This window comes from Stigmatopora argus, chromosome 22, assembly GCF_051989625.1.
Source record: "Stigmatopora argus isolate UIUO_Sarg chromosome 22, RoL_Sarg_1.0, whole genome shotgun sequence".
NCBI lineage: Eukaryota > Metazoa > Chordata > Actinopteri > Syngnathiformes > Syngnathidae > Stigmatopora > Stigmatopora argus.
Window position 1 is genome coordinate 7,302,022 of NC_135408.1, and position 26,050 is coordinate 7,328,071.

The window sequence follows — 26,050 nt, forward strand, 5'->3', positions numbered from 1 at the left end:
AAAAAATAGTAAAAAAATTGTCTTAATGATGAAGGTAGAACTCATGAAGCTGAAACAATTGACTTTTTGATCACTAAGTACACATTAATTTGGCTATAACATCAAACTAACAAAAAGTTAAACAACAAACAGGCAGGCTTAAAAAGAGAACTCTGACTTTTTTAAATACCATGTACTTTATTGCCAAAATATTCACATTTACTATATATTACTCCTTCCATAATGGGCGCCTCTATTGCTCTAAACATGTTAACATCATCATCACCAGGCTTTTCAAAAGGCCTTTTTCATGACATAATGTTTCTGTGATATTGACATATACTCTAGCTCATTGCTTTTATAGAGCTAAAATTTAGTAGTATAAAGTATAAAGAAAAGTAGCAGAAAATAGTTGTGAATGTGAAGACTTATTCATTTCTAACTTTTTTTATGCCGAGTCTTGGAAATCAAGATGTTTTTGTTGAAAACAGACTGAAACATGTTAAAATGTGAAGTTACAAAAATATTTAACCATATCTCATGATTTTTCCTCATAACCACACACTAACTTCTTAAGTTATTTGCACCTTGTTAGGTGGCCTTGTAACGGATCGATTTCATTTGTGATCCGCCTTCAGGGACTGAGCAATTGTGAAGCCTCTTATTGAGAAGTTAGAGAAGTGTGAATGACTGATGAGTCATGTTCACATGCAATAGCCACAAGCCTTAACCAAGCGGAACATAAGAACAGGGTTATCACCACATTTAGAGACCAATAGTTAGACGCATATATTGAATCTGAATAAAATTTTACTCTTACAAGATAAAAAAATATCAAAAAATAGTTTCCAAATAGGTTATTCACTTCAACATAGTTCCACAGCCCCAAAATGACGCAAGATGTTGACAAAGTTAATACTGGAAAGTGCTTTTTATCTGATCAAGAACCAGGATTCAGAATATACAACGGTTGGCTGTATTTAATCATCATTTGTCGACGCCTAACTACGCAAAGGCGTCTGATGCGAGCCGCGGCCTGAAGGCTGGATCACGTCGTGGATCCTCAGCTTCTTCCCCCAGAGAGAACAACGCCGTCCTATGCTTCTGCTTTCTCCTTTGGGCCGACAGATGCGGCTGGAAGAGGCGACTTATGGAATTCTTTTTGGACACCTCCGGACAAATCTCCACTCCCGCCGACGAGTCGGAAGATTGCTCAAATTTGGGCGCTCCCAGCATCTCCTTGACACTTTGCGCCGTGTCCCGGTGCAGGTAATGGTATGCCCTCTTCCCATCGTTGTCGCGGACCTTCACGTCAGCGCCATACTCGGCCACCAACATGGCCGCCACATAGTCCTGCCGGTGCAGGGCGGCCACGTGCAAAGCCGTGTAGCCGCCACGGCTCCTGACGTTGACATCCACGCCCGTGCCGTCCATCTGCGTTGTGTCCAGGATCTTCACCAGCATGTCTCCGTTTCCGTTCTTCGCCGCCCAGTGCAGGGCGGTGAAGCCCGATGTGAAGTCCCGTTTGCTGGCCAACTGGTGGTCCTTCAGGAGGAGCCCGTAGACCTGGCTCCATTGGCCCGAGGCGCACTTGACCAACCACTCGTGCTCCAACGGCTCCAGCGGGACCTCCGAGTGAGTTCTGGACTCGTTGGACACCTTGATAGTCTTTGACTCACTCGGGAAGGAATCTGATTGAGGGGGCTTTTTTGACTCCACCTTGCTTGTAGGGGGCATCCTCAAGGGCAAAGCGTATGGTTTGGGAGTCACCTCCACTTTGAGTGCCTGCTTGATTCTCATGTCGAAATTTTTGCACCTCATCAAGGCTAACTCAAAAGGAGAAAGCTGTTCAGTGAGTTCTGCATCCTTCTCGGATCCACTTATTGAGTCCGCCTCAGTCTTGAGCGGAACCTCTACCTCTTCCTTCCCGGTCCATCTTTTGGTATACTCATCCTCCTGCTCACCTTTCTCCTCCTGTCCAGAAGGTTCCGTCCTACCCACAACAGTCTCGGGTGAATCTTTCTCCAGAAGACCCGCCTGAAGACATTTTTCTTGTTTCATTTCTTCATAGCACCGCCCTAGTTCACTTTTCTCTTCCTGTCCAGCATCACTCTTGAAGTTCACAAAAAGTGGGCCTTGCTCACCTTCCTGCGCCGGTCCAGAACAATTTTTGGAGTCTTGGATGTTCTCAGGTGGTCTCTCTTGTTCAGTCCCCGGCTTTTCATCCTCCACATTTTGTATGATTTTATTCCGGTAGGCTTTCTTGAGCTGTACGTACTGGACGCCGTCCTCGCCTCGGTTCACGTAGGCGACGCTGTTGACGAGCTTTTTGAAGAGTTCCCTGTTGCGAGCCCTCTCGTCGAGGTCGGGACACTCTAGCGCGCTTTGGAAGGTCGCCACAAGCTTGGCTTTGCTCACTCGGCCACCAAGGGACTGAAGCACTGACACAACGATTTCTCGGCACAACGACATCTTTTTTTCCCCCGGGAAATCAAAAGGGAAAATATCGGCTTCCTCTCCTTGCGCGCAGTTAGGCGCACCTTGACCGGCTCCTCCCCCTGGTGCCTACCTGCGTCTTTGCATGACGTCAGCCAAAATGCGCAACTTTTCGGACGCGTTTTTTTTGTTCCCATCCACGACAACTTTATTTTTAATTGTTAATAGTTTAAATGTTATCATGTGCAAAAGGGGCTTTGCGATTATCGACACTTCATTTTGTGTCATAAAAATGTCAAGTTGGAATGTATTAGAAATATGAGCGAAGTGATGTCCTTCAATGATTTGTGATCTGATGTTTTTTTAAAAATATAATACAGCAGAAATCAGTAAACACCCTTGAGCTGTTATTCAGATGTCCACCAGTGTCAAACATATTTCTCCAGCTCAAGTTGTGGCTTGCAGCAAGCAGCGTCGTCACATTCTTTTTGGACGAGGAGAGGGAAGTTCCAGTCGCCATGTTGCCAATAACCCGTATCTTGTCCAAAGATAGTTCAAACAACGCTCTTGGATCGTTTAAAATACCTCATTTTTAGGATTATTGAAAAAAAATCAATACATGTATCATTCAAATTTATTTATGTTTTTAAAGGTTTTTTTCCAGTCTTAATGAAGTACTTGAAGAGCAAATTAACATCCAAACGGAAGTGGAAGCTGTTTGCGTCTTGACGACGCCGATGTGACGTGTAGGGTTATCCTCTTGCTGCTTCCTCTTGCCTTTTTTTCGTCTTTTCTCCCGTATGTGAGCAGGCGAAGCGAACAGGAGGCAAGCGAGTCGTCTCTCCCCCTTCGCCCCCACCTCACTCACGCCCAAAGACGACACATTCCGCACCATGGCAGCCACGGACGTGGACGTGTTTTCGGTAAGTCAACCGGCATAGTCTTTTTTAGGCATCCTGATAAATTCCTTGGACAAAAACGCGGGCGATCTCTGATTTACGGAGAGTGGGGAAGCGCGTGTTGCAAAGCCTCTCCCCCGCCTTAGGAGCCTTCCAATGTGGGCTCAGCCCACTCGGTGGAAGGGTTTTGTGGAAGCAGGTTAATATAAATATTGGATGTTTTGGAGTTTTACATCTGTCTGTGTCAATCTCGTGATCATCGCTCACTATGTGGGTGTAAACGAAATTGGTGTTGTTTAAAAAATAAATAAATAAACATATACTGGATTGTAGATCATGACAAATGTGGGTTAGCTATCAGGTAATGCTCCACTTTTGCATGTGCCTGAGAAAGATGCTTCCACTCAGCTTGGCATGTCAACTTCTTGACTAAGGCCTGTCAGAAGGCATTAAATCCTCTTCCTTGAGTCATTGTGCTAAAAGAAAAAAATGTGCTCATCTCTGCATGCCTCAGTTTGTCATCTAAGACATGAATGTACATGAAATATGTCAAAAATTTTATGGCATTGCTTACTTTTAGCAGTGCATGTCAGATTCATGACATAAATAACCTCTGCAACTAGACATGTCTTTCTATATGTAAAAATGCCGTCTAAATACATTTCACTTTCACTTTATGTCCCATTTATTATTGTCTTTTGGAACTATCCGTCTTATTACATATACAGTATGTCCTCAATGGTCCTCATTAATCCTTATGACTTAGGTTTCCATGCATCCTTATAACGTGGGCAGTTGGCGGTAGTGAGTTTTAAGGATAAAGGGATTAAGCGGAAGCTTTGGGCTACTCCTTATTTGTGCAACACATGTCTGTGAAAAAAGGAACTGGATCAAATGCTCTGTGTGCTGCTGAGTTTTTAGTCTACTTATAGTACAGTTGGACTGCTGACTGGGCATTTGGAGTATAAAATTGGGGCATTGATTATGGGGGGGGGAAAAATGCTGAGAATGCAGAGCAGCGGGCCAGCGGTAGCGGCTGCACAGCTGGGGCCCGACTGACTTCCTGTCTCTTTTTTGGGAATTAAATGAGACCACATTGAACAAACCGATGCCGCTGGTGTAAGGGTACACGGCTATTGATGGGCAACGTCAGCGGCACGCGGCGTGGAGCTCTGGCACAATTTTGTAGGCCACACAAGGCGATCAATGTAGCAAAGTTACCCCTCCACTGTTGTTTTTTTTCCCATTGATTGTAGCAGAGCACGGGCCAACGCGTTGCAGCAAGCCGGTTATCTAAAGAAGCCCTCAGGTGATGTTTTAACGCCAACATGTCAGGGTTGTCATATGAATCAGTGTTTCATTTAGTTGTGTATAAAGAAAGAAATGATGTTACTACATTTGAAATTAACTCAAATGTAGCCAAGGTTGAACAGAACTTCAAGCTTGGTTAATGTAATAACTTTGTTTTGATTGCCATAAGTCGTTGGCAGAAATATTTATAATTGCCCATGCAATAGGCAAAATATTAATGACCGATAATGACAATTGATTAATGAACAATCGAGAGACGGGGCAGGGCAACAGCAACACAGGAGAATTGACAATGTGCACTGTAGTAATTTAACAGAGAAAGATATTCCATTCTTTAAAGAGTTGCGATTTGTGTCACACAATCACAATGATTTGAACTCTGATGTTCAATGCAAATTGTTCCACTTCTGCCATGTTTTGGCTTGCAGTTTGGTTCACAGAGGTCGTGAACTAGTCCCACCGTGTTCCCGGTCCCCCAGCATACTGTGCCACTGTTATATAAGAAAAAGCCCTACAACCTTGTCACCATGTAGGGTGCTTACTGACCCTGAAGACCATTGTCTCTCTCCCCTTTAGGCCTGCATGCAATCTGGAATTATCATCAAGGAAAACTGAAGGGAACTTTCAGTAGACTCGAGTTGTGCCATGCCATGCCACGAAGATGCTCGGAACTGTTCTTTGAGTTTGCGTACTATACAGCAAAATGTATTTATATGAAGATCAATTCTCACACGCATTCCAGAACTTAATTATTTAACACTGCATACCGGATGTAGTGTGTCAACAGTGATGTATAGCAACGCTAATAGAGCAAATATGCTACAAGTGCCTCCAGCAGAGCTTGTCAATGTTGTGCATAAGAAAGACATCAGCACTGCCATTGCTGTGTGAATGACTCCATGTATATGTCTGGATGAGGTCAGAGGTGCTCAAAACTCAAGAATTCCAGGAAAGTTTAGATTTAACAATTGTAAAAATACAAAAAAAATGTTTTGATTATCCCCCCAGAAAATAATGGAAATTGTATATATCCATTTAGGACTTGGGACCGTGATAAAACATGTACAGGAAATTTTAAATTGCTCTTTATCTAGGTCTGAAATGGTTTCATTGGGCAACACAGCTCATTTGATTTCCTCCAAAAATTCTAAACATAACCCCTCCCTCTAAGATCCGCCATTCATCCTTTTTATAGTTCTGTTCAAACAGAATGGACACGGGAGAATAACACTTTTAATAGGCCAGTGTGTGTGCTGTGATGAAAACATGTCAGCCATTTTGTACTGGTGAGCCAGGACAGATCCTGCACTTTGTGTGAAGAAAACATTTCAAGAAAGATGCCCTCATTTAGTTAAAAAAAAGACTAATTCTAAAGATTTGAAATTTTGAACTTAGGAATTTATTTGTGGGAAGTGGTAAGACAACCTTTTCAAGTGGCATGCTACCTTAGACAATGGCCTAGATACAGTAGATATAGGATTAAAAAATTTGATTCGGCACTTAGATATGACTTTTTTTTCCTTGCTCATCTTCGGGAGGCTGCACGCACTTGAATATTTTCACATTGAATCTTTTCCGCATGCTTTTTTGGCTTCCGAACGATGCAATCTCATTTCTCACAGTCAGTCAATCCTGTCCCATGCACTCTAATAAATCACTGGAAAATCACTTTGTTGTGTATCCAGGGACTATTTTTCTGCTTAATTGACAATTCCTTAGATTTGCACTGTTTTTATAACTTATCTTTTTGTTCTCTGCTTTCAATGCATCTTTTTTCGTGAGCAGTGCAGACTTGACCCAAGTTTTCCTGTGATTGGTGTGTTTTTTTAAATCTACTTTCTCTGTTACACTGTCTTTCAAATCTCACAAGATAAACATGTCTGGTTAAACAGTTCTCCCTTTCATTTATTTTGTCTTTCCTGTGGGCCGCAGATGAGCGAGGGGGCGGGGCAACGGCAGCGCGTGAGAAATGCCGAACAGGAAGGGAGGACACTGGAGTCATTTAACAGAGGAAAATATTTTAGTGTCACTTTTGTAACTCAACATACTGTTTTCCAATCAGAAGCGCACATTTCTAAATGTTGATTTTTTGACTAATCCCACAGGGAAGGATATTTTTCGTCATTTTAAATTTGGAGTTTCATTCTTTGCCAGGTTCTGCCTTTAAATCAAATGCTTGATAAAAGACAGTTATTTTGAAGCAGCAGCTTTAAATTAAGACACTGAAAAGATGGCCTTTGATTAAGTCGGCATGTTGGTCCTTGACTGAGAAGCAGGCACTCTAGTCTGAGGACTTGCATGTGTTTATGTCATCGACCTTATCAGGTGACGACCTCCCCTCACGCATGTCTTGAGGGTCTCCAGAAGATTCTGACCCAACATCTGTTCTCAACACCTCATGCCGGTCCTGCTGCGGTCCAGTTGCGTTTCAGTTCCTTCCTTGCCAAGCAGACGCATAAGACTGCTCTGGAGTAAGCATTGAAAAATAGTTGCAAGTTATAGAATAGATTTAAAGTACGGTCCACACTAGCTGTCAAAAGTATTGATACTGAATTGTTGTATCTGGGTCTGGTCCGCTATTTGATAGCAGAAATCTGTTGCCATGCGCTAAGTGGGATTTTTCGGTAGCATCACTGTCTTTTGATTATTGCAGGTTATCTAGTGTCCTTTATAACATTGTTATATTGTTCTAATTCCTGGTCATTCCTGATATAGATTGCAACCTTTGTCCTACCCCAGCCTGTTTTATGCCCTAATTCACTGGGAGGCACCTGTGGTCCCTCCCTACAATCATTTCCTGTTGTCCTAAGCCATTCTTTGGCATGGGAAATGTTATTTCCTCGGGGATGGATGTCCCATGACTGTTCATTCCAGTCTAACTTATTCTCATCAACATTTTTGTTGTGTTTCAAAACACATCAGCGTGACCCTAAACACGAATGGGCGTACAAGGTTTATGATGAATGAGGGGTGAAAGTATTGCGATGTGGTCACGTCTAGCCGAGCGCAACGCTCAGGCTGCTGCCCATGTGTGACGTCAGCCTTCAAGAATGCAGCCTCTTTCATCTTGAGTTGCTGGGCTGCAGATCTTTCTGCTCACTGGCCGACTGTCTCGGTGGTGACGATATCATACTTTTGTGTCAGTCACTCAAAATGCATCGAAGAAGATGCAATAAAAAGTCAAAGCATTTTATCTCGCTTCTCACTTTTTTCTTTTGTTTGTGTTTCCTCCAGAACGAGGAGAAGCGCAGCCTCAATCTTGGTGGCCATGTTGGATTTGACAGTCTCCCCGACCAACTGGTCAGCAAATCGGTCACACAGGGTTTTTGTTTTAACATCCTCTGCGTAGGTAAGTAAATATAAATAAACCGACACTCCTTGGTTCAATTAATTCCGAGGCATACTATGCAGGTCTTTCATTGATTACAATATCTAAATCTGTTTTAGTCTGGTGTTTGTGGAAGTAAAAGCAGTGTTTGAATTGAGACATATTGATCGCGTGTGAGCTATTGAATCCACCCCGCCACATGGTTTGTATTAGCTCACGTTACTTCCAATTGTCCTCAGGGGAGACAGGCATCGGAAAGTCGACGCTAATGAACACGCTCTTTAACACCACTTTTGAGAATGAAGAGGCCAGCCACTACCAGAACGGAGTCTATCTCCGTCCACGGACGTATGACCTCCTGGAGAGCAACGTTCACCTCAAACTCACCATCGTGGACACTGTTGGCTTTGGGGACCAGATTAACAAAGATGACAGGTGGGTGGTCTTTATTAATTTTTCTTAAAAACTAACTTAAAACTATGCACTTACAATGTTGTCATACCATAACCTTTTTGGTCCCCGGTCATTTGGTCTCCGTCTTTTGGTCGCGGTCTTTTGGTCGCGGTCTTTTGGTCGCGGTCTTTTGGTCGCCCCGACTGCGACAATGGGTGACCAAAAAACCGGCAACCAAAAGACCGACGACCAAAAGACCGACGACCAAAAGACCGACGACCAAAAGACCTGCGACAAAACAAGGTAAAACAACATGGTCTACGCATCAATAAAAGCCAACAATGGCCATCAGCAGTTTCACTGAGCCGACGTGTGAGTGTATAAGAGTTTGTATGTACATGCGTTGTCCCTTTAAGAAGCTACGTCAGTCAGGGTCTTAACAAGTTCTCCAACAAAAAACAATAAAAGTCCGGGAAATTTTGAGCTTTTCTTTAGCCTAATAATTACTAGGGCATTAAGTATGACTAAATAGTAATTCGCAGTTTGTATTTAGGGAATTTGAGCAACAATTTAAATGGTAATTATCAATAACCTTCCGGGCGACCAAAAGACCGGCGACCAAAATATCGGCGACCAAAAGACCGGCGACCAATCGACTGTGTACCTACCGTAACATACAGTGAACCTTAATAGGAACGGCACATTTAGCCCCATATTTGTGCTTGAAAGTGATCGCTATCGACATGTTTCGTGATACTTTGAGAAAGTATTTTTCTTGTGTGATTGCCATAGGTAGTTTCATGCTGTTCGGGATTTAAATGAGAAACACAGACATCAGATCAGTCCGTGTTCCCGGACATTTTTCATTTCCCAAAGGGACTGAAAATATTACAACGAAAGTGGTAGGGAGGGGGCCTTTACATTTATCCGAGAGAACGAGTTGTTCTGTTCAGAGTTGGAACCCTGACCAGCGAACGACATTCGCATGCCCTTTTAGAGCGCCCTCCTCCATAAGCCTTGTTAAAGTGGTCCGCTGAAGGCCAGAGCCTGCAGCGTGCTGTTCAAAGGTCAGCAGCAGTGCATTCCGCATTAGAAGATTGGAAATATGTATGCGGAGAATGCTGTGTTTGGAGTTAATTGAGTCAACAATGAAATAACGGAATGACTAAATTCAATTTGTGACCATCAGAAAACCTTTCTTCAGTGTAACCGGTTTCAAATAACTGAGGTTCAGGTTTAGTTTTGGTTCAGCCCTTATGATTTTATTTAGTATATGTGCCTAATTATACTAACTGTGGTCACCAGTGTGGCTTTAAATCCTTTTGATTCTGCGAGAGAAGCCTTAGAGGGTAAAACAACACAACACAAGAGACAAGGCTCATGACTTGGCTGTGCAGCCTCAAGCTGGGTTCTTGGTAAAGTACTGCATCACACCAAAATGCAAGCTATTACCCTCGTGATCACCCTATTCAGTGGACACGTTTGGTCTTATTAGCGAAAGAGATGAAACCTTTTGTTTTTCTCCTTTTGCAGTTACAAGCCCATCGTGGACTACATTGACACTCAGTTTGAAAACTATCTTCAGGAAGAGCTGAAGATCAAACGCTCACTGTTTAACTACCATGATACCAGGATCCACATCTGCTTGTACTTCATCGCGCCGACCGGACACTCGCTCAAATCCTTGGACCTGGTTACAATGAAGAAACTAGATAGCAAGGTAACCCCCAGACCTCATCTTAGTTACTCTTGGTCTATTGTTAGGAAGTCATTGTATCAGCATAGTAAAATCCTGACAGCCTTTCATTCAGAGTGGTGTTCATTTCATTTGCCTGAGCTCTTTGCCAAGGTGTTGTTTTTACCCTTTTTGTTGAAATGAATACAAGTCAATCTAGGTGGGGGATTGGAATTTGGGACCCAACCTGCCAATTCTAAAAACAAGCAAAAACCTCACAGGAAGTTATGACCATTTGTTGTATCGTAATGTATTTCATCACAATTCTAGTGTGTACCTCTGACATTATTTAAGTATCATAGGAAAAATGGTGCCTGCCATCGTTTTTTTTTTCTCTTAGTGATCCCATTCATTTGAGTTTATTTTGGCTTTAAAAGCTTCTGTAGCAAGAGAATTTTGGAAAAAGCTTGTTGGTTGAAGCCAACACGTTTCTTTTATTACAATGATGAATTTATATCCATCTGTCTCTTGACCACCGTGGCCACAGAGAATGCAGCATGGAAAAATGGAAGGAGTGGGGGGGGGGGACTAGTGGAATTTTAAGGAACATTTCAATGTTTTTCTACACAACTCAAATGTTCACTGCTGGAAACAGATACATAGTACAGAACGCTTACTTAAGCATGCAAATATATAATCTAACGTTTGATTTACGCATTGTAAAGTGGCAGATTTATCCCTGTGTGTCTGCCGATGTAGTGCTAATAAATCCAGAACGAAGCAGATGGTCAGCTTGTGACCAAAACCTGCTGGCGCACTTGAACTATCAACGCTTGACTGCACTGTTCTGCCAAATGGATTCTGACGCTATTTAAAAACAATGACTTAGATGGACAGCCAAATTTTGCTTGCAAAGTATTTGTTTTTTGTGAGAGAGCAAAAATTCAGTCTACACTAGCACAGGCGTTAAGATCTAATCTCTTCTTTTTTGTGGAATGTTTTCCTTGATACAGCAAACTAGTTGAGAGGGATTTAAATGAACAAAATGTGTCAAATAGGTCCGACTATGGTTCGGATTGTCCAATGATCTTTCAGCTTTAGGCTAAATGGGTCTACATAGTGCCCCCCACTCTAACCTCAGGGTCTCTGTCCCACTATTCTCACCACAATGGCAAAAATAAATATTGTTTCATGTGGTGTCGGCATTGAGTGAACTCTACGGCAAAAATAGTGACAGAAAGAACAAAATCTGTTTGAATGTGGAGGGTAGGCTGAAGTGTGTTTCCACTGCAGTGATTATGTGCATGAACGTGGAAGCAAAGCAGACACGGAAGCTGTCACAAGAAGAACAGGGAAAGTGGACCAGAAAGAGCTTTTCCCTTGTGGTCTGTTCAATTTGCTGTCAAGGCAAGACAATGGTGTTTTCCTCCTCATTAGTAGAGTTTGAAATTGCACCCCCATGACACACACACACACACACACATGCTCTCTTCCTCTTGTAGACATAACTGAGTATTCAGCTTGGAGGCAGGAACACAGATAATCATTTTGTTTTTCAATGAGCCTATTTTTATTCCTAAATGACAGGGAGTCTTTTCTAAGGATTTTTGTTAGGACGCAGATTCTTTCCTTTTTACGAACATTTTTGCTTCTCTTTCCCGTAGCAATCTCCAACACTGGACATTTGGGGTTATATTTTATCGCCCGATGTAAAGCTCTCATGGTTTTGGAGCTATTTTAATAGGCATTGCTAAGAAATAAATAAATCTAAGGCTTTAAACCTGATTTCATGCTGCAAATGAATAATGTAGAGACGTTTTGGGCGTAATGTGACTCCCGAGGAGAGTTCGCTTTCGCTCTGATCTGCGACTGTGGGAATCTTCGCTGTTCTCCCAGCGGGAAGATTTGAGGAGCATCTGATGTAGATTCGAGATGAAGCCCAGTTTGTTTTTACAATCAGGATTTATTTACGTGAGTGTCGCGTTGTCTGATTGCACTTGTTTATCACACTTCCCTGCACATTTGTTTCTACCCTGTGACTAAGGGAAGGAAATTCATGCTCTTTGTAATCCACTTAAAATAATTTGTCTTTGCGTAGTGTGTGAAATGAAGGCTGCTGCATGCAAATGTCCTGTCAGTTACGATAATCATCAGAAGTGAGAACGCATATCTTTTTTTTTCTTGTTTTTTAAGAGTGCTGCACTGCTGCCATAGTTGACATTTTTTGCTACCGGGCTGCTACAATCCTAATTTTTTCTTCTGTCCCACAGGTCAGTATCATTCCTATCATTGCCAAAGCTGATACGATCTCCAAGAGCGAACTCCACAAATTCAAAATCAAAATTATGAGTGAGCTTGTGAGCAACGGTGTCCAGATCTATCAATTCCCAACAGACGACGAAGCCGTCAGCGAGATCAACTCCTCCATGAATGTGAGTACCTATAAACACCGACGATCCAAACATATTCCCACCCCAAAAAATCTCTTATTTACCATTGCCGTCTTTTTCAAATATCAAACTTCTGCAGTAAAACAAAAAAAGAAACTTTTCGCCATTCCAGTTTTCCAACTGCGCAGCCTTTAAAATTCCTCCCTGAATAAATAAAGCTAGGTTTGGTTTGACATCTGGCTTATCCTCTCCTACTTTCCTTAGCTATTCGCAGTGGGTGACATCACTAACTTGTTATTCCATTAAACCAAGAACAGGCCTCTAGCGGGCGTCAACTCGCCACCTAATTTTTGGGGTTGTGTGTTGGGCACAGATACCCGACGCAGAATGGCAATAAGAAAGTGTGTGTGTTGAGTCACACCACCAAAATAACCCCCACTAAGCCACACGTTAAACAAGAAACAGATCTGCGGTGCTGCTCACATGACCGCACGCCCTTCTCATGTGGGCTTAATAAGAGATCCCTGCTGCTGTTAAACAGCTTCTTTATTGTCTCTTCTCATTTTTCAACTATGGGGAGTTCTTGGGTTATGATGTCCTCGACTAAAGACGTTCGGACTTTACGCGGCCGTTCCTCCTTAGTTAGTACATAGTACTTGTCTGTGTTCTGTGTGGCGGATGGGAGAATGCCTTTTTCGCCTTCATTTTATTCCACATGATGCCACCAAAAAAGAAAGCTGTGTCTTCTAGAACCAGCCAAAAGAAAAGCAGTTACCATGGAAACATGGATGGAGAAAAGCGAGGCATCCTGCGTTCAGACAAAGTTAAACCGTGGCGTGAAAGCGCCTCGCTTGTCGTCAAAAACAGATGTGGGTTAACACCGATTTCTTTTTGCCAACAATCATAGTCCGTAAAAATGATATGAAAATGAGTACAGTAATGCAATGAATCGGGTCGCATGTATGCTTCAGGTTTCAATGTTGATGTGTTGAGAGATGTGTTTTCTGGGCAGTCCCTAAACACACCGCATGTCTGACTGGGGTGAGTGAGGGAGGTTGTTTTGATTACATTTTGCTGGCATTATAGTTGTAGTCCTTTCACGCTATTGTTGTAAACTTTTTTTTTACATAAATATCAACTTCTACAGTGAAATCCGACTTATGCGGAAATTGGGGTTAAGTCGGCCAAGTGGAATAGAAACTTGTTTGTAACGGGATAACTTCCTGATCTTGTAAACATGGAAGAAATTATTTTGACGTGTCGTCAGTGACACTGCAACCTCTTTTGTACGTGTGCAGGCCCATCTGCCCTTTGCTGTGGTGGGAAGCGTGGAAGAAGTTAAAGTTGGGAACAAAACCGTAAGGGCGAGGCAGTACCCCTGGGGCGTCGTGCAAGGTGAGTGTCCACCAGTACCCTGTTTTTGTGTTTTTTTTGGATGTGAGGGAGATGTATTTCTGTAGTAAAGTTCACAAGGGACCCAGTGGCGCTTTTTGGCTCTTGCTTTCTCTCTCCTTTTTACTCCAAGGGATACATGAGCGAAATACCAATTATGTAGTGGCATTTTTCTAGTGTTAAAATGGTCTATACCATATGTGTCAGAGTGGCGGCCCGAGGGCCAAATCTGGCCCGCCGCATCATTTTGTGTGGCCCAGGAAAGTAAATCATGAGTGCCGACTTTCTGTTTTAGGATCAAATTAAAATGAAGAGTATATGTGTATATTAAATTTCCTGATTTTCCCCCTTTTAAATAAATAATTGTCATTTTTTAAAATCAATTTTTGCTGTGTTTTTAGTTCAAAAATCATTTTGTAAAATCTAAAAATATATATAAAAAAAGCTAAAATAAACATTGTTTTAGATCTATAAAAAACTGAATATTCAGGGCTTTTAATCCAGTTCTTTTAATCAATTTATAAAAAAATTCTAAATATTATATCTAAAATGGTCCGGCCCACGTGAAATCAAGTTGACGTTAAAGCGGCCCGCGAACCAACACCCTTGGTCTATACTGTCTATAAAATAGAGCATTGGAAGGAGTTTAAAGTTTTAAAAATTGGTCTGTGTACGTCCTATGAGAAATGTATTGCTTTGGTGTAAAAGGGATATATTATTAGCAGAGGACCTTATCATTTCAAGGATATTTTTGCACATTGCCTACAGCTGTGACTTTGACTTCATGCTGAGTGACACTGCATTTAGTAAGAGATGAGCAGCAGGGACATTTGTGCAAATGCCACATTTTTTTGGCCCTCTAATCTAGTAAGTTTATTCATCTGCAAATTAATATCAAAATTTATATATTCTCTCCTGCTGCCCTCCGTCTGATATATATATATATATATATATATATATATATATATATATATATATATATATATATATATATATATATATATATATATATATATATATATATATATATATATATATACACACACACCAGATTCCATCGTGTATACTCATCACAGACAATCTTTCACGTTCAAGCAATTTAAATCTTTTTCTGGGCTCTGTAACGCATTTCTCATATGAAAGAAGACTTTGTGCAAAAGGAAACAATATGTTGAGGGCAAATGTCATATAGACACGTTATGCTAACCTTTTCAAGAAGCCATGAGAATTTTTTCAGCAGGACAGGAGGAGAACTGTTGACTGGAGAACAGGCTTTAGGATTCTGTCAATGTATGTGTTCCCTTTAAGAATGTTATCTCGGCGCTCCAGATGTTTTCTCAGCTATTTGTCGACCCGTACTTGACTGCGTTGTATGCAAACGTGGAAACTATTAACTACTTAGCTTGGGTTTCTCTGTTGATAAGTGAACAGCAAGAGCAATCCCCACTTCTCGCCACTCTCTATTTGCATGCTTCTGTTTGCAGTTTGTGTGTGCATGCAAGCCTGTGGTCAGCGCAAACAGGATGATACAAATGAAGAGCGCTTGGCTAGTCAGAGTGAATCCCTCGCGGGACACATCATGTCTGTTGAACTTGTTTGCTTCTTCGGCACGTCATTCGGAAGGATAAATCGACTCTGACAACATCTTGGCCATTAAATTTAATCTAGTTGTGCTTGATATAAGAGTAGTTCATTGTGTTTTTTATTTCATTTTCTTCCACACAGAAAAAAAGATACCAAGCCCTTATTTTGAAGCACAGAAAATGTCGTGTTCCAACGTTCTTGTGGGTTCGCACTGTTGGGAAATCAGACTACCGGCAGTTTCCTGTCATTATTTGGAAAGGTCACGTACCACAAATGCGTCCTCCGCCCCTAAACATAGCAGATATGAGATGACAGAGAATCTCTTAGATAACATCATGCCAATCTTTACTACCAGACAGATTGGGATTAGTTTTATGGCTCCATCATCAAAATTGCATTCCCACAAACTAGAGACTCCATCACTTAAATAACAGAAGAGACTTTTTGTCCCCTGCTTTCTGTCCGTCAGGCAGGAAGCACATCCTGTTCATCCTCAAAGTAAATAAAAATGTGGGGGGAAAAAAAATACAACTTTTTTTTTTAAACTGCAGTGCTTGATAGATTTATTATGAATTAGAGAGGATGTGCGCATTACATTCCTTTCAGAGATGTTTTATGATGTTTTTAGCGAGATGTAAAGGAAAGGAGGGTTAAAAGGTGACAGATGGGCTGTTGGAATGTGTGGAAAATCCAAGCTAAAAGCAAATACCTGGCAATAAAGCCACTGTGATAGTTCTCATTTATTGCGCCAAAGTGCCAATTCACAAATACTATAAAGGGACTGTATTTACCGAAATTGTAGCTGTGGGCATTTCGTTCTTCCTAAGAGAAGGGAGGCCTTCACTGGTATGATCTCATTTTTTTTTCAACAAAGTTACATCAACAAAGTCTCTTTGAACTTACTAGATGAAGGTCATTTTTAGAGAGGAACAATATTTGTCTGTAATGTAAGGCACATTGGGCAATTAATCAGCAACTTCTAAGGTACGGCGGTCCAGTCATAAAACTGAAAAAATGTAACGGGTCGTGTTTTTCTTTTCAAGTGGAAAATGAGAGCCACTGCGACTTCGTCAAGCTGCGGGAAATGCTGATCCGCGTCAACATGGAGGATCTGAGGGAGCAGACGCACGCCCGCCACTATGAGCTGTACAGACGCTGCAAGCTGGAGGAGATGGGCTTCAAAGACACTGACCCAGACAGCCAGCCCTTCAGGTAGGGAAAGGACAAAAAAAAACATCCCACCAAAAGCGAAGTCTCCAATCATTCCCGTCGTTCCATTGCAGTCTCCAGGAGACCTACGAAGCCAAGAGAAAAGAGTTCTTGGGAGACCTGCAGCGTAAAGAGGAAGAAATGCGACAAATGTTTGTCAACAAAGTTAAGGAAACAGAAGCAGAGCTTAAAGAGAAAGAGCGAGAGGTCAGTATCCAGTCAGAAGAATGATAGACTCCGTTCTACGGTATTAATGGACCTCTGATTGGTTGGCAGCTACACGACAAGTTCGAGCAGCTGAAGCGCATGCACCAGGACGAGAAGAAGAAAGTAGAGGAGAAGCGGCGAGACTTGGAGGAGGAGATGAACGCCTTCAACAGGAAGAAGGTGGCCGCTGAGACGCTCTCCCTATCCCAGCCGCTCAAGAAAGACAAGGACAAGAAAAAGTAAGCACTCTTCCTTTCCTCTTTTGTAACACCAATCCTTTTTTCCGCCATCTTTTCTGCCCCATATTCCTCTCATCGCTTAAAAAAAGTATGCACATTGATAACCTCGCTTTAGAAGGCGATCCAACATTAGATTGTGAAGGACTTTGATAGGTTGACGAGCTCAAAGATTAAATAATCTATAGAAGGTGTCTGGAATGTATGGCTCACAAGTCATATATGGCTCTTTTGCTGAGCATGTCTGGCTTTCAGCTGACCTTAATTTTGTGTTTTTAGTTGTTATGTTGCAAAAGGGTCATGTGTTTTTGTTCACATTTTTCTTTCAATCCACATTCTGATAAAAATCGCACTATTTAAATGATACCCTTCCCAGAAAGCTTATTCGGCTTATTTTTTTATTTTCTTTTGACATTTTACATTCATTTAAAATATGTTTTATATGAGACAAATCTTGAGTAATGTGCGGATTAGTGTTTTATTGTTCCTTAAATCATGATATGATTTTTTTGGCCTCTACGTGCATTTATATCCATACACACATGCCAAAAAATATCCACAATACACCTGTCAAGCATGAAGGGAAGCTCTCGTTTTTTGCAACCCCCGTTGGACATTCCTGTCCTCTTGCACTTTCGTTTTTTGCCATAATTGTTAAAGCGACTCACCCACCCACTCAAACTTGGCCGAGCGTAAAAATGCCTTTGTGCACGTGTGCGGAGTCCCTTATCATATGTCCACATACAAGACAAGATATTCTTGTTTGAGATAATAATCATGTGACGCGCGAGGCACACATTCCCTTGCGACCTTGCCACCAGCCATGACTGTTCATTGGAGTTTGATGGTCATATTGGCCCAGATGCCACATCGGTCATTGTCGCAGTAAGTCCTTTTGGCAGTGGTATTTAAAAAAAAAAAAACCTGACTAGAAAAAAAAATGCTTTCCATATATATATATATATATATATATATATATATATATATATATATATATATATATATATATATATATATACATACGTATATTTAGTTCTTATTTTGGATTGTGATGTCATCCATGGGTGTATTGTGTAATGCGTACACACGTTCAGTTCACGTTGACTGTAATTAAAAGACAATGATCTTGATATAAAGACATTAGCTCAGCGGGTTTTAGGTCAGGGTTTAATATATAAACAATAATATATTTAAAAAAACATATATAAATAATTTCTGCCTCAAACGTGTTAGCATGTGGCTCCCTCTAGTGACTTTCCATTTTGTCACAATCCTTTAATGATCTTTTCTCTGCCTTTTCTCCTCGCCTATTCCTTCCCATATTCATTTATTATTTTTTATTTACTTTGTTTTTTCATTTTTTTCCCCTCAGTTAATTTATGGCTGCTGTTTCCCCTCCCAAAAACATCACCATGGATTTGTCCTCCATAAAAACTACGACGACGACATCATTTCTCTTTGTTTTGACATTCCATCTTGACTTTGTGCACATGGACCAATGGTGAAGCATGGTGAGAAACTTCACTCTGACTGTATTGGCCATCTTTTATTCAGGAGTTCCCCTTCATTTTTTCATTATTATTGTTATTTCTGGACACTTTATTTGAATATTTTGTGTTTTTATTCTTTTTCTTTTTTGCCCCACCCCTCACCCCAACAACACACTAGATTCAAACCCATTCATGAACAGCTTGAAGCTGTTTGGTACTACAGTGTAACTTAACAGTGGGGTGTGCGTGCTTATAATAATTATTGTTCTTTTCATATTGTTTAGTGTATGTGAATATTGTTAGAGCTTACTCGATCTACTATGCAAAATATTTTGGGAGTATTGTACTGTAATAATTCAGGATTAATGTTAACAACGTTAAATTAACACACACAAAAAGCTTTGTGGAGCAGCTGTGTTTACTGTCGTTGGAAATAAATGCAACATTAATATTAAACTCCCTCCTACTGCCATACTGCCGTCCAGTAATGTTGTGTGTTTCAGCACAGTGTTCCCTTGGGTTGTCAATGGTGCGAAAGGGGTGGAGTGGGGGAGAAAAAATGCGACAGGAGAAATTATGGTTCGTTGACAGTATGTTCCGTTGTGTACACATTCTGGTCACACCATCTGCAGCAGGCTGTAAACAAACCTAAAATAAAAAAAGGAAGCTCAATTGACCTTTGATTAGGTTAACATAACGATTATCTGCCTTTTGAATAAGATTGTATCAAGAAAAAAAGCTATTCATATAACACATTTCTGAAAATATTTGAATGAAAATCTGTTAAAAGTAGTTTTTATGAATTGCGTTTTTAAAAACTGAGTTTTTTTTCTTTACATGAAGTACAAGCTAACAAAATGGTGGCTTTTCCTATCCAAATTCCACGCAGTGCAGTATGCGTTGACTGTTATAGTACTCTTAGAGTGCCTATTTTTGTGCCCAATCTCCCTGATTTTGTATCATGATTTCAACTATTCATATTGCCAGGTATTTGAGCAAATGCAGTAAATAACTTAGAAAGGACATTACAGTAGTGAGCCTCAACTTTTGACTCTTCCTCGCCAATTATTATTCTGTGTGTGCACCACCTGCAGGGCACACTGGACCTCATCCAGCAGTTCAATCTGCTGAGATGTTCATTGAATGTATTGAAGTGCAAGATTTATACGACTTTCTAATGTACATACATAAAAAAACATTGCTTTCTTGAGGTCATAGCTTTATTTGTGTGGTCCAGAAAAAAAAAGATACATAGTAGCTGCCTGGGAGACATGAGAAAGAACACTTGTGGCTAGTTTCAGTCAATTCTCAATAACCCTTATAGCTTTCAATGAACCAGAAAAGTAAATAAACTTAATTTTACATGTACTGTTTAAGTAAAATAACAGCACTTAAGAGCTTCACAATATTGAAGTAATAACAATGGCTTTATGAAAGTTGGGAATTAAATAAAAACTTTTTAAAAGTCTTCTTAAAAGTGCTCCTGTTATGGTTAGACCACTGCACTTAATGGGAAAAGAAAATTAGGATTTAAGCTCCCCAAAAGCATAAAAAAGTAATTCCTGACCTGAAACAAATGCTCACCTGGAGTTTACATAAAGCCAAATCTTTTGGGGAGAAAACAAAAACAAGCATCTCCGTAAAAGACAAACAAAAAAAATAACAGAAAATGACTTTAATGGACCACTTTTCAGCCAACAAACCGTTTTCAAATGGAATTGAAGGTCAAAATGTAAAAACACTAACTGGATGCAGCATGGAATCAAAGTATAAAACATCTTCATTTCAAAAGTAAGGATGAAGTTATTGCACCGATTTACACCTACATCTGTAACTCGTTAACTTTATACAAAATGTGAATCATAAAATAATGAGAATTAAGTAGGCTTGGCCACAACTTAACTTGGGGAATACAACGGCGGACAGGGGGAGGTGCTCTCCTGCGGGGAATCGAACAGCGATCCGCCTACACTGCCCGCAGAGTCGGCGCTCTGCTCTTCATCGTACAAATGTCTTAAACCATCATAATACTCATCCAAGTCCCCGAGCTGGTCCGCGGACTGCCCCTTGCCGATCCTCTGCCGGGGGTGACGGGCGGGGGCGCGGATGTGGGCGCTGTCAAAGATGTAAACGGCGTTGGCGGGAACTGAGAACTCCAAGCTGCGGAGATGCTCGTCCACCGACTCCTTGCAGTGGATAAACTCCACGCTGTCCACCTTGATGACACAGTCCAGAGATTACAAAAATGAATACGGCTATGTTGTAGATAGAAAACTAATTTGCTGCATAAGTCTGGTTTCAAAGGTGACTGTTATATTGTCAACACAAAAATCTTTTTTTTGTCCTTCATGAGCCCATTTCATCCAGCATGTGCCATCTCCATCAAAAGTAGCTTCAACCTTCCTATGTTCAGAATATGGGATACCCTCATTGCAGGTAAAGTATCCTAGCTTGACAGTCACATACATCTTTTGGACTTTGAACGATCATGTATTAATTCCACTGATGGTGATAGAGCAAGGGTGTCAGACTCTAGTTGGTTTCCTCTTTAACGTCAACTTGATGTCATGTGGGCCGGACCACCCAAAATGATGCGGCGGGCCAGATTTGGCCCCCGGGCCGTCACTTGGACACATGTGTGATAGAGGTTCAATCCGTTTTAACTGAGAGCATCCCAGTCGAAATAAATTGGACCTTTATTGCCATCAAGGAATTAATTTAGGAACTACATTTAAATTCCTTGGATAATTAGGTTTAATTTTGTTGATCCATTTCCTTAGTTTCAATGTTGTAGTGATAGGCCAAAGTTGATGTTTCAACTGCAGCCAGTGAGTTATGGTAAAAATAATTCATATGGAGAATTTTTTTTAGGAGAAAGTGAACTGTTCGGTCAAAAAAGTTTTTTCTTACTTGCGCTTTCTTCAGCAGGTCTGTAAAAACAGAGAACCAGTCAGGTGTGAGCGCCTCCAGCTCCAAGGTGATGATGGCCAAAGCTAACGTGGAACCCTTGAACTGCCAAAGCTGGTGGCAGGCCATACAGTGCTGCACCTGCCTGGTCCACAACGCCACATGGAAGTCCGGAGGCCTCTTCTGACGGTCCAAGGACGGGATGAGGTGAGGGTGGCCGGAAACCAGCAGGGCGTGGAACTGCAACGAGAGGCCCAACATTAAGCGCATGACGTCACCGTTGTCTGTCTGTTATCATCCCGGATCTTCCCCCAACATGGTCAGTGTTATTGAACCGGAAGAGCAATCATCGCTTTCTCGCAAACTTCAGTCTCATTCGCGCACCCGTTTGTATTGTATCGTACATGCAGTGATTTTCTGTGCTCCGACCGTATGCCTCAAAAACAACCTGAGTCCGGCCTAAAGGGTAGCAAAATTCATTCATTCATTCCGGAACATTTTTTATGGGTTCAAGAATGGATAAGGCACAAGGGTGTTTATCTAGAGATGCGTCACAATAAGCCATGTTCACTTTCTACTCTCAAGTGGAAAGGAGTTATGACTCAAAAGAGGGTATGACTAAAAAATCTTAATTTATTTTGAATTCTGCCTTTGCAAAATAGTCCAGAAGCACCTCATTATTGTCACTGCCATGCGTCTGTGATGAACACCTATAGATTTTATTGACAAGGAAAGAAATCTAGGAAAAGATATTCTTCCGTATTTATTTAAAGATATTTATTTGAACAGCCTATAAAAAAAAGATGTCTTTATTTTTATCATTATTTTTTTAACTGTTATATGGCATCTCTTTATATTGGAGTCTTTGTAATATCTGTAAACAGTGTAGCGGGATCCCTTCAGCAGCGTAATGCCTCTTTCCACTGCGCTGTCCTCTCGTGCTTTTGGTTCTCCACTTTAAACTAGGCACTTTTCCCCGGCTTTATATGTTTGGGGACTAATTTTATCCGAGAGGAGACTGAGGGCAGCAAAAAGATTGTCAAGTACCAAAGAAGAACAGTGACAGGGTAATCTCAAATTAGGACATGTACTTTTTGATTGATTGAAGGCGTCATTTCCAGACTGGAATCCTTGACCAACCACCTTGCGCGATGACAAAAAAGTACATATAACAGAGCATTACGAGTACCGTGTAGTGGAAAGGCGGCATTAATTTAATCCTGGATAGGAATTCGATAATATCTTGACACGATTGTGGTTATAACATGCTGTGGAAACTTTTAGTGTGTTGCGAATGTAGGTTGACCAGATTAGCCGCGCTTGCGGACGCGCGAGATAAGACAAATCGGTGAAGGCGGGTAAATCTCTTTAAACAATCACCGCCTCATGTGACAGGATGTGTGCAAAAATAATGTATGAGGGCGAAGGATGATCTTACAATGTGAAGGAAATCGACGGGTGTGGAGGTGTACAAGTCCCAGTGCAGCTTGTCTAGAATGATGCGCTCCATCCGAACGATCTCCGCCGTGGAAAAGCAGCATCCGCTCTCCGCAACCAAGTCGCCGACCGAACCAATGATCTGTTTTACGAAGCGAAGCAAATAAAGGCGTTGTTTGGACGTAGCGCCCAAGTGTACGTGTTTGTTTTCAACCTTCATTACCTCGTCTTCCTCGTTCATTTTGGCTCCGAGGACCAGTGAGGTAAAAGCCATACATTTTAGGTATTTCGGCTGAGCCTGTGAAAAGAATGTCACTTAAAAGTTGGTCTTGGAACGAAGAGTCATGAGAAGTAACATCAAATTATACCTTGACGATGGAGAGCATCCTGTTGAGGATGCAAACACCCAACGCCAATGTCTCTGGACAGAAGTGCAATCGTCTATTCATGTCCCCCAGCCACATGATCATTTCTTGGTGTTGGCATGATGAGATGTCACCACTCTGAAGGCAATAGTTTGGGAAAGTTTTCAAATTCTGACCGAATCCCTCCTCAAATCTGATTTTTAGGGCTGACTGTTCACATTTTTTGGCAAGTCTCCATATAAAATCTGTGCTTTTTTACACCGGGTCACATTATTGACCCATTCTGACAGGTTGTTGTTACATTGAACGCATCATCCAAGCTAGAGATACGTCACCGACAGTCAAAACCCAGAAAAATCACATTTCTGTGCTTTGTGACTGTTCAGATTACATGAGAGACAACCGGTTTCAATCTGAATTGGCTAAAACGTGGATTTTGGCTGCCCGTGAGTCCAGGAAAAATCTGCACACACCTGGACACATTCGCTCTTGAAGATGGGGGTCTTCCAGAGACGTGCCTCCCGTACCAGCGCCGTCTCCAGCAAGCCGAGCAGGCGACGGTTCTCTGCGACGCTTGGACCTCTCATGGCCAGCAGCGCCTGGACCACAATGGAGTTGAGGCCCACGCACCTAAAAGAGCGTTAAAAATAGAGATAAAATTGAAAAAAAAACCACTTGAAAGCACAACTGCGAACTCGGGGGGCCAAAAGTTACATATGTCATTTAACAATATTACACTAAAAATAAATGGATCGTGGATTAGTATTCCTTTCAAAAAGTGGACTGAAGGTTAACCTGAATGTAAACTTGTGGAAGACTATCTTCACTAGGAACCCAAACTGAATTCATTATTTTGTCTCAGTTGAAAAGATCAGACCAATTATTACGGCCCTAGGGTTTAAATTACCATCTGAGATGCAAATATAAAATTAATAATTGTAATATAAATGGAAATGTAATATATAAATAGTCTAAAACCATGCAAACATACAATTGATTCACCTGAAGAATTTCACGGGAGGAAAAAAAACGGCAGGTAAGTTTTCTTTTTATATTATAAACATCTATTTCAATAGATGTAAGATGCATTGCGATCCCAAAGCAAATCGAGTGTGTTGATATGATTAAAAAAAAGCACTTCATACGTTAAGGAACGTGGAAATTTTGCGCAGAACACAAACGTTGAACACAATGCAAACTGATAAGAGAACAATTCCCATAGACGTGTGCACTAACAATAACAATACGACTTCCCGACCCGTTCTTACCTCTTCTAGTTGAAATGCACAATATTTCTGCAACGGTGGGTTCATTTATACGTCTTTTGAAAATTAATCCATGGTGACAAATGAACAAACAAACCAGGACGTTACGATGGAAAAAGGCGACGTTTAGAACAAAACCTGGTGCCTAATCCGCAGTGTGCAGCCACATTATATGTTTGATCAACGGCTCGCTTGAAAAAAAGAAGAAAAAGGAATGTAAAAAAGAAGCGCCCGTGCGAAAACAAGCGCAAAAACAAGACAGGAAGCAGGAAAAAAAGCAAGCGATTGAGGACAGGCTGTGTTTTGAACGGCTAAGCCCCGCCCCTTAGCTTTACGTCACTGCAACAGAGATCTGTGTTAGTAGGTCACACATCCGGGACTTTTGCATAAAATGAGCGGATAAAAGGACTAAAAACGGAAGACTTTTTTTTAACTGCATAAAGACCTGGCGTCCACGTACATAAACATCACATTTACGATTTGTGGCCAATAGGACCCAACATATGGAGTCCAAATATTTTGACACCAGGTCTCAATTAATCATAGATTTTTACTCTTTAATTCATGATCCCAACCGTTTATCTTCACAAAGGTCACGAGGGTGCAGGAGCCTATACTATCTGACAATTGGCAGTAGCAGGGGACACCCTGAATTGTTTGTTAGCCAATTGCAGGGCGCATAATCTCACACCTACTAGCAATTTAAAGTGTTCAATTTGCCTACCGTACATGTACCCGGAGAAAACCCATGCAGGGACCCCTGATGGGCCGGCGGCCTCCACCCTGTCCACTCGCTCAATAAAGAAAGTTAGAGTGAATAATTTTTAAAAATCATAACCATTTCAGGGCAGTCTGGTGGAGCGAGTGGTTAGCGCATCGGCAACACAGCTCTGGGGCCCTGGGTTCAAATCCAGGTCACGTCCACCTGTGTGGCGTTTGCATGTTCTCCCTGCGTCAGCGTGGGTTTCCTCTGGGTACTCCAGTTTCCTCCCACATTCCAAAATCATGCATGGTAGGCTGTTTGGACACTCTAAATTCTGTCTTCTTGTGCCCTGCGATCAGCTGGCCACCGATTCAGGGTGCCCCCGCCTCTGGCCCTGAGTCAGCTGGGATAAGCTCCAGCACCCCCCGTGACCTTGATGAGGATGAAGCTGTTCAGAAAATGAGATGAAATGAGAGGACTATTTAAAAAAAAGTATGGCGATTACCTCGTTATATTGCTTAGGCATTCTGTAATCGCAGCTTGTTTAATTTTGTATTTGGAATTGCTAAATGTTTGCAGGCCTCTCTCATAGTGAGGTGTACCCTGAATTTGGGTCCCCCAAACCGCTTTTATAATGCCATGTAGTTGAGTTTCCTTCCCTGAAATTACATGTGTAAATTAGTTTTTAAACCAGCACCCCCCGCGACCCTATTGAGGATGAAGTGGGTCAGAAAATTAGAAAATAAGACTATAATACCAATTCCAATGCATCTTCATAATATGTTTGGGGATGCTTTCATCAAATAAACCCAAAAATTGTTTTTTTTTTTTCAAAGATTACCTC

At 41.4% G+C, this 26,050-nt stretch overlaps 4 protein-coding genes across 6 annotated transcripts; 1 reads left to right on the top strand and 3 right to left on the bottom strand.

Moving 5' to 3' along the window:
* Positions 1-157: 157 nt before the first annotated feature.
* Positions 158-2,553, bottom strand: LOC144067642 (ankyrin repeat domain-containing protein SOWAHC-like). The gene has a single exon (XM_077591429.1). The coding sequence runs from the start codon at positions 2,449-2,451 to the stop codon at positions 985-987; it is 1,467 nt and encodes a 488-aa protein (XP_077447555.1). The 5' UTR covers positions 2,452-2,553; the 3' UTR covers positions 158-984.
* A 67-nt stretch (positions 2,554-2,620) lies between these two features.
* Positions 2,621-23,059, top strand: septin8a (septin 8a). 3 transcript variants are annotated; one of them, XM_077591430.1, is made up of 10 exons: positions 2,621-3,338; positions 7,860-7,974; positions 8,193-8,388; positions 9,880-10,066; positions 12,292-12,453; positions 13,710-13,806; positions 16,431-16,599; positions 16,671-16,803; positions 16,873-17,042; positions 21,455-23,059. In XM_077591430.1, the coding sequence occupies exons 1-10, from the start codon at positions 3,309-3,311 to the stop codon at positions 21,621-21,623; spliced, it is 1,428 nt and encodes a 475-aa protein (XP_077447556.1). In that variant the 5' UTR covers positions 2,621-3,308; the 3' UTR covers positions 21,624-23,059. The 3 variants fall into 3 exon arrangements, with proteins under 3 accessions (XP_077447556.1, XP_077447557.1, XP_077447558.1); XM_077591431.1 differs by having other exon boundaries at positions 2,622-3,338; positions 21,458-23,059; XM_077591432.1 differs by lacking the exon at positions 21,455-23,059 and adding an exon at positions 18,412-19,001 and having other exon boundaries at positions 2,627-3,338.
* On the bottom strand, positions 19,732-20,766 carry LOC144067646 (cyclin-I-like; the record flags this gene model as incomplete). The annotated part of the gene is made up of 1 exon (XM_077591435.1): positions 19,732-20,766. A coding segment is annotated over one exon (339 nt), but the record flags the coding sequence as incomplete, so codon positions are not given.
* Positions 22,187-24,806, bottom strand: LOC144067645 (cyclin-I-like). Its single transcript, XM_077591433.1, has 5 exons — positions 24,507-24,806; positions 23,712-23,868; positions 23,242-23,376; positions 23,097-23,171; positions 22,187-23,015 (listed from the first exon to the last, which is right to left on the bottom strand). Exons 2-5 carry the CDS (start codon positions 23,823-23,825, stop codon positions 22,821-22,823), a joined length of 519 nt encoding a protein of 172 aa, XP_077447559.1. The 5' UTR covers positions 23,826-23,868; positions 24,507-24,806; the 3' UTR covers positions 22,187-22,820.
* Between the last annotated feature and the right edge of the window lie 1,244 nt (positions 24,807-26,050).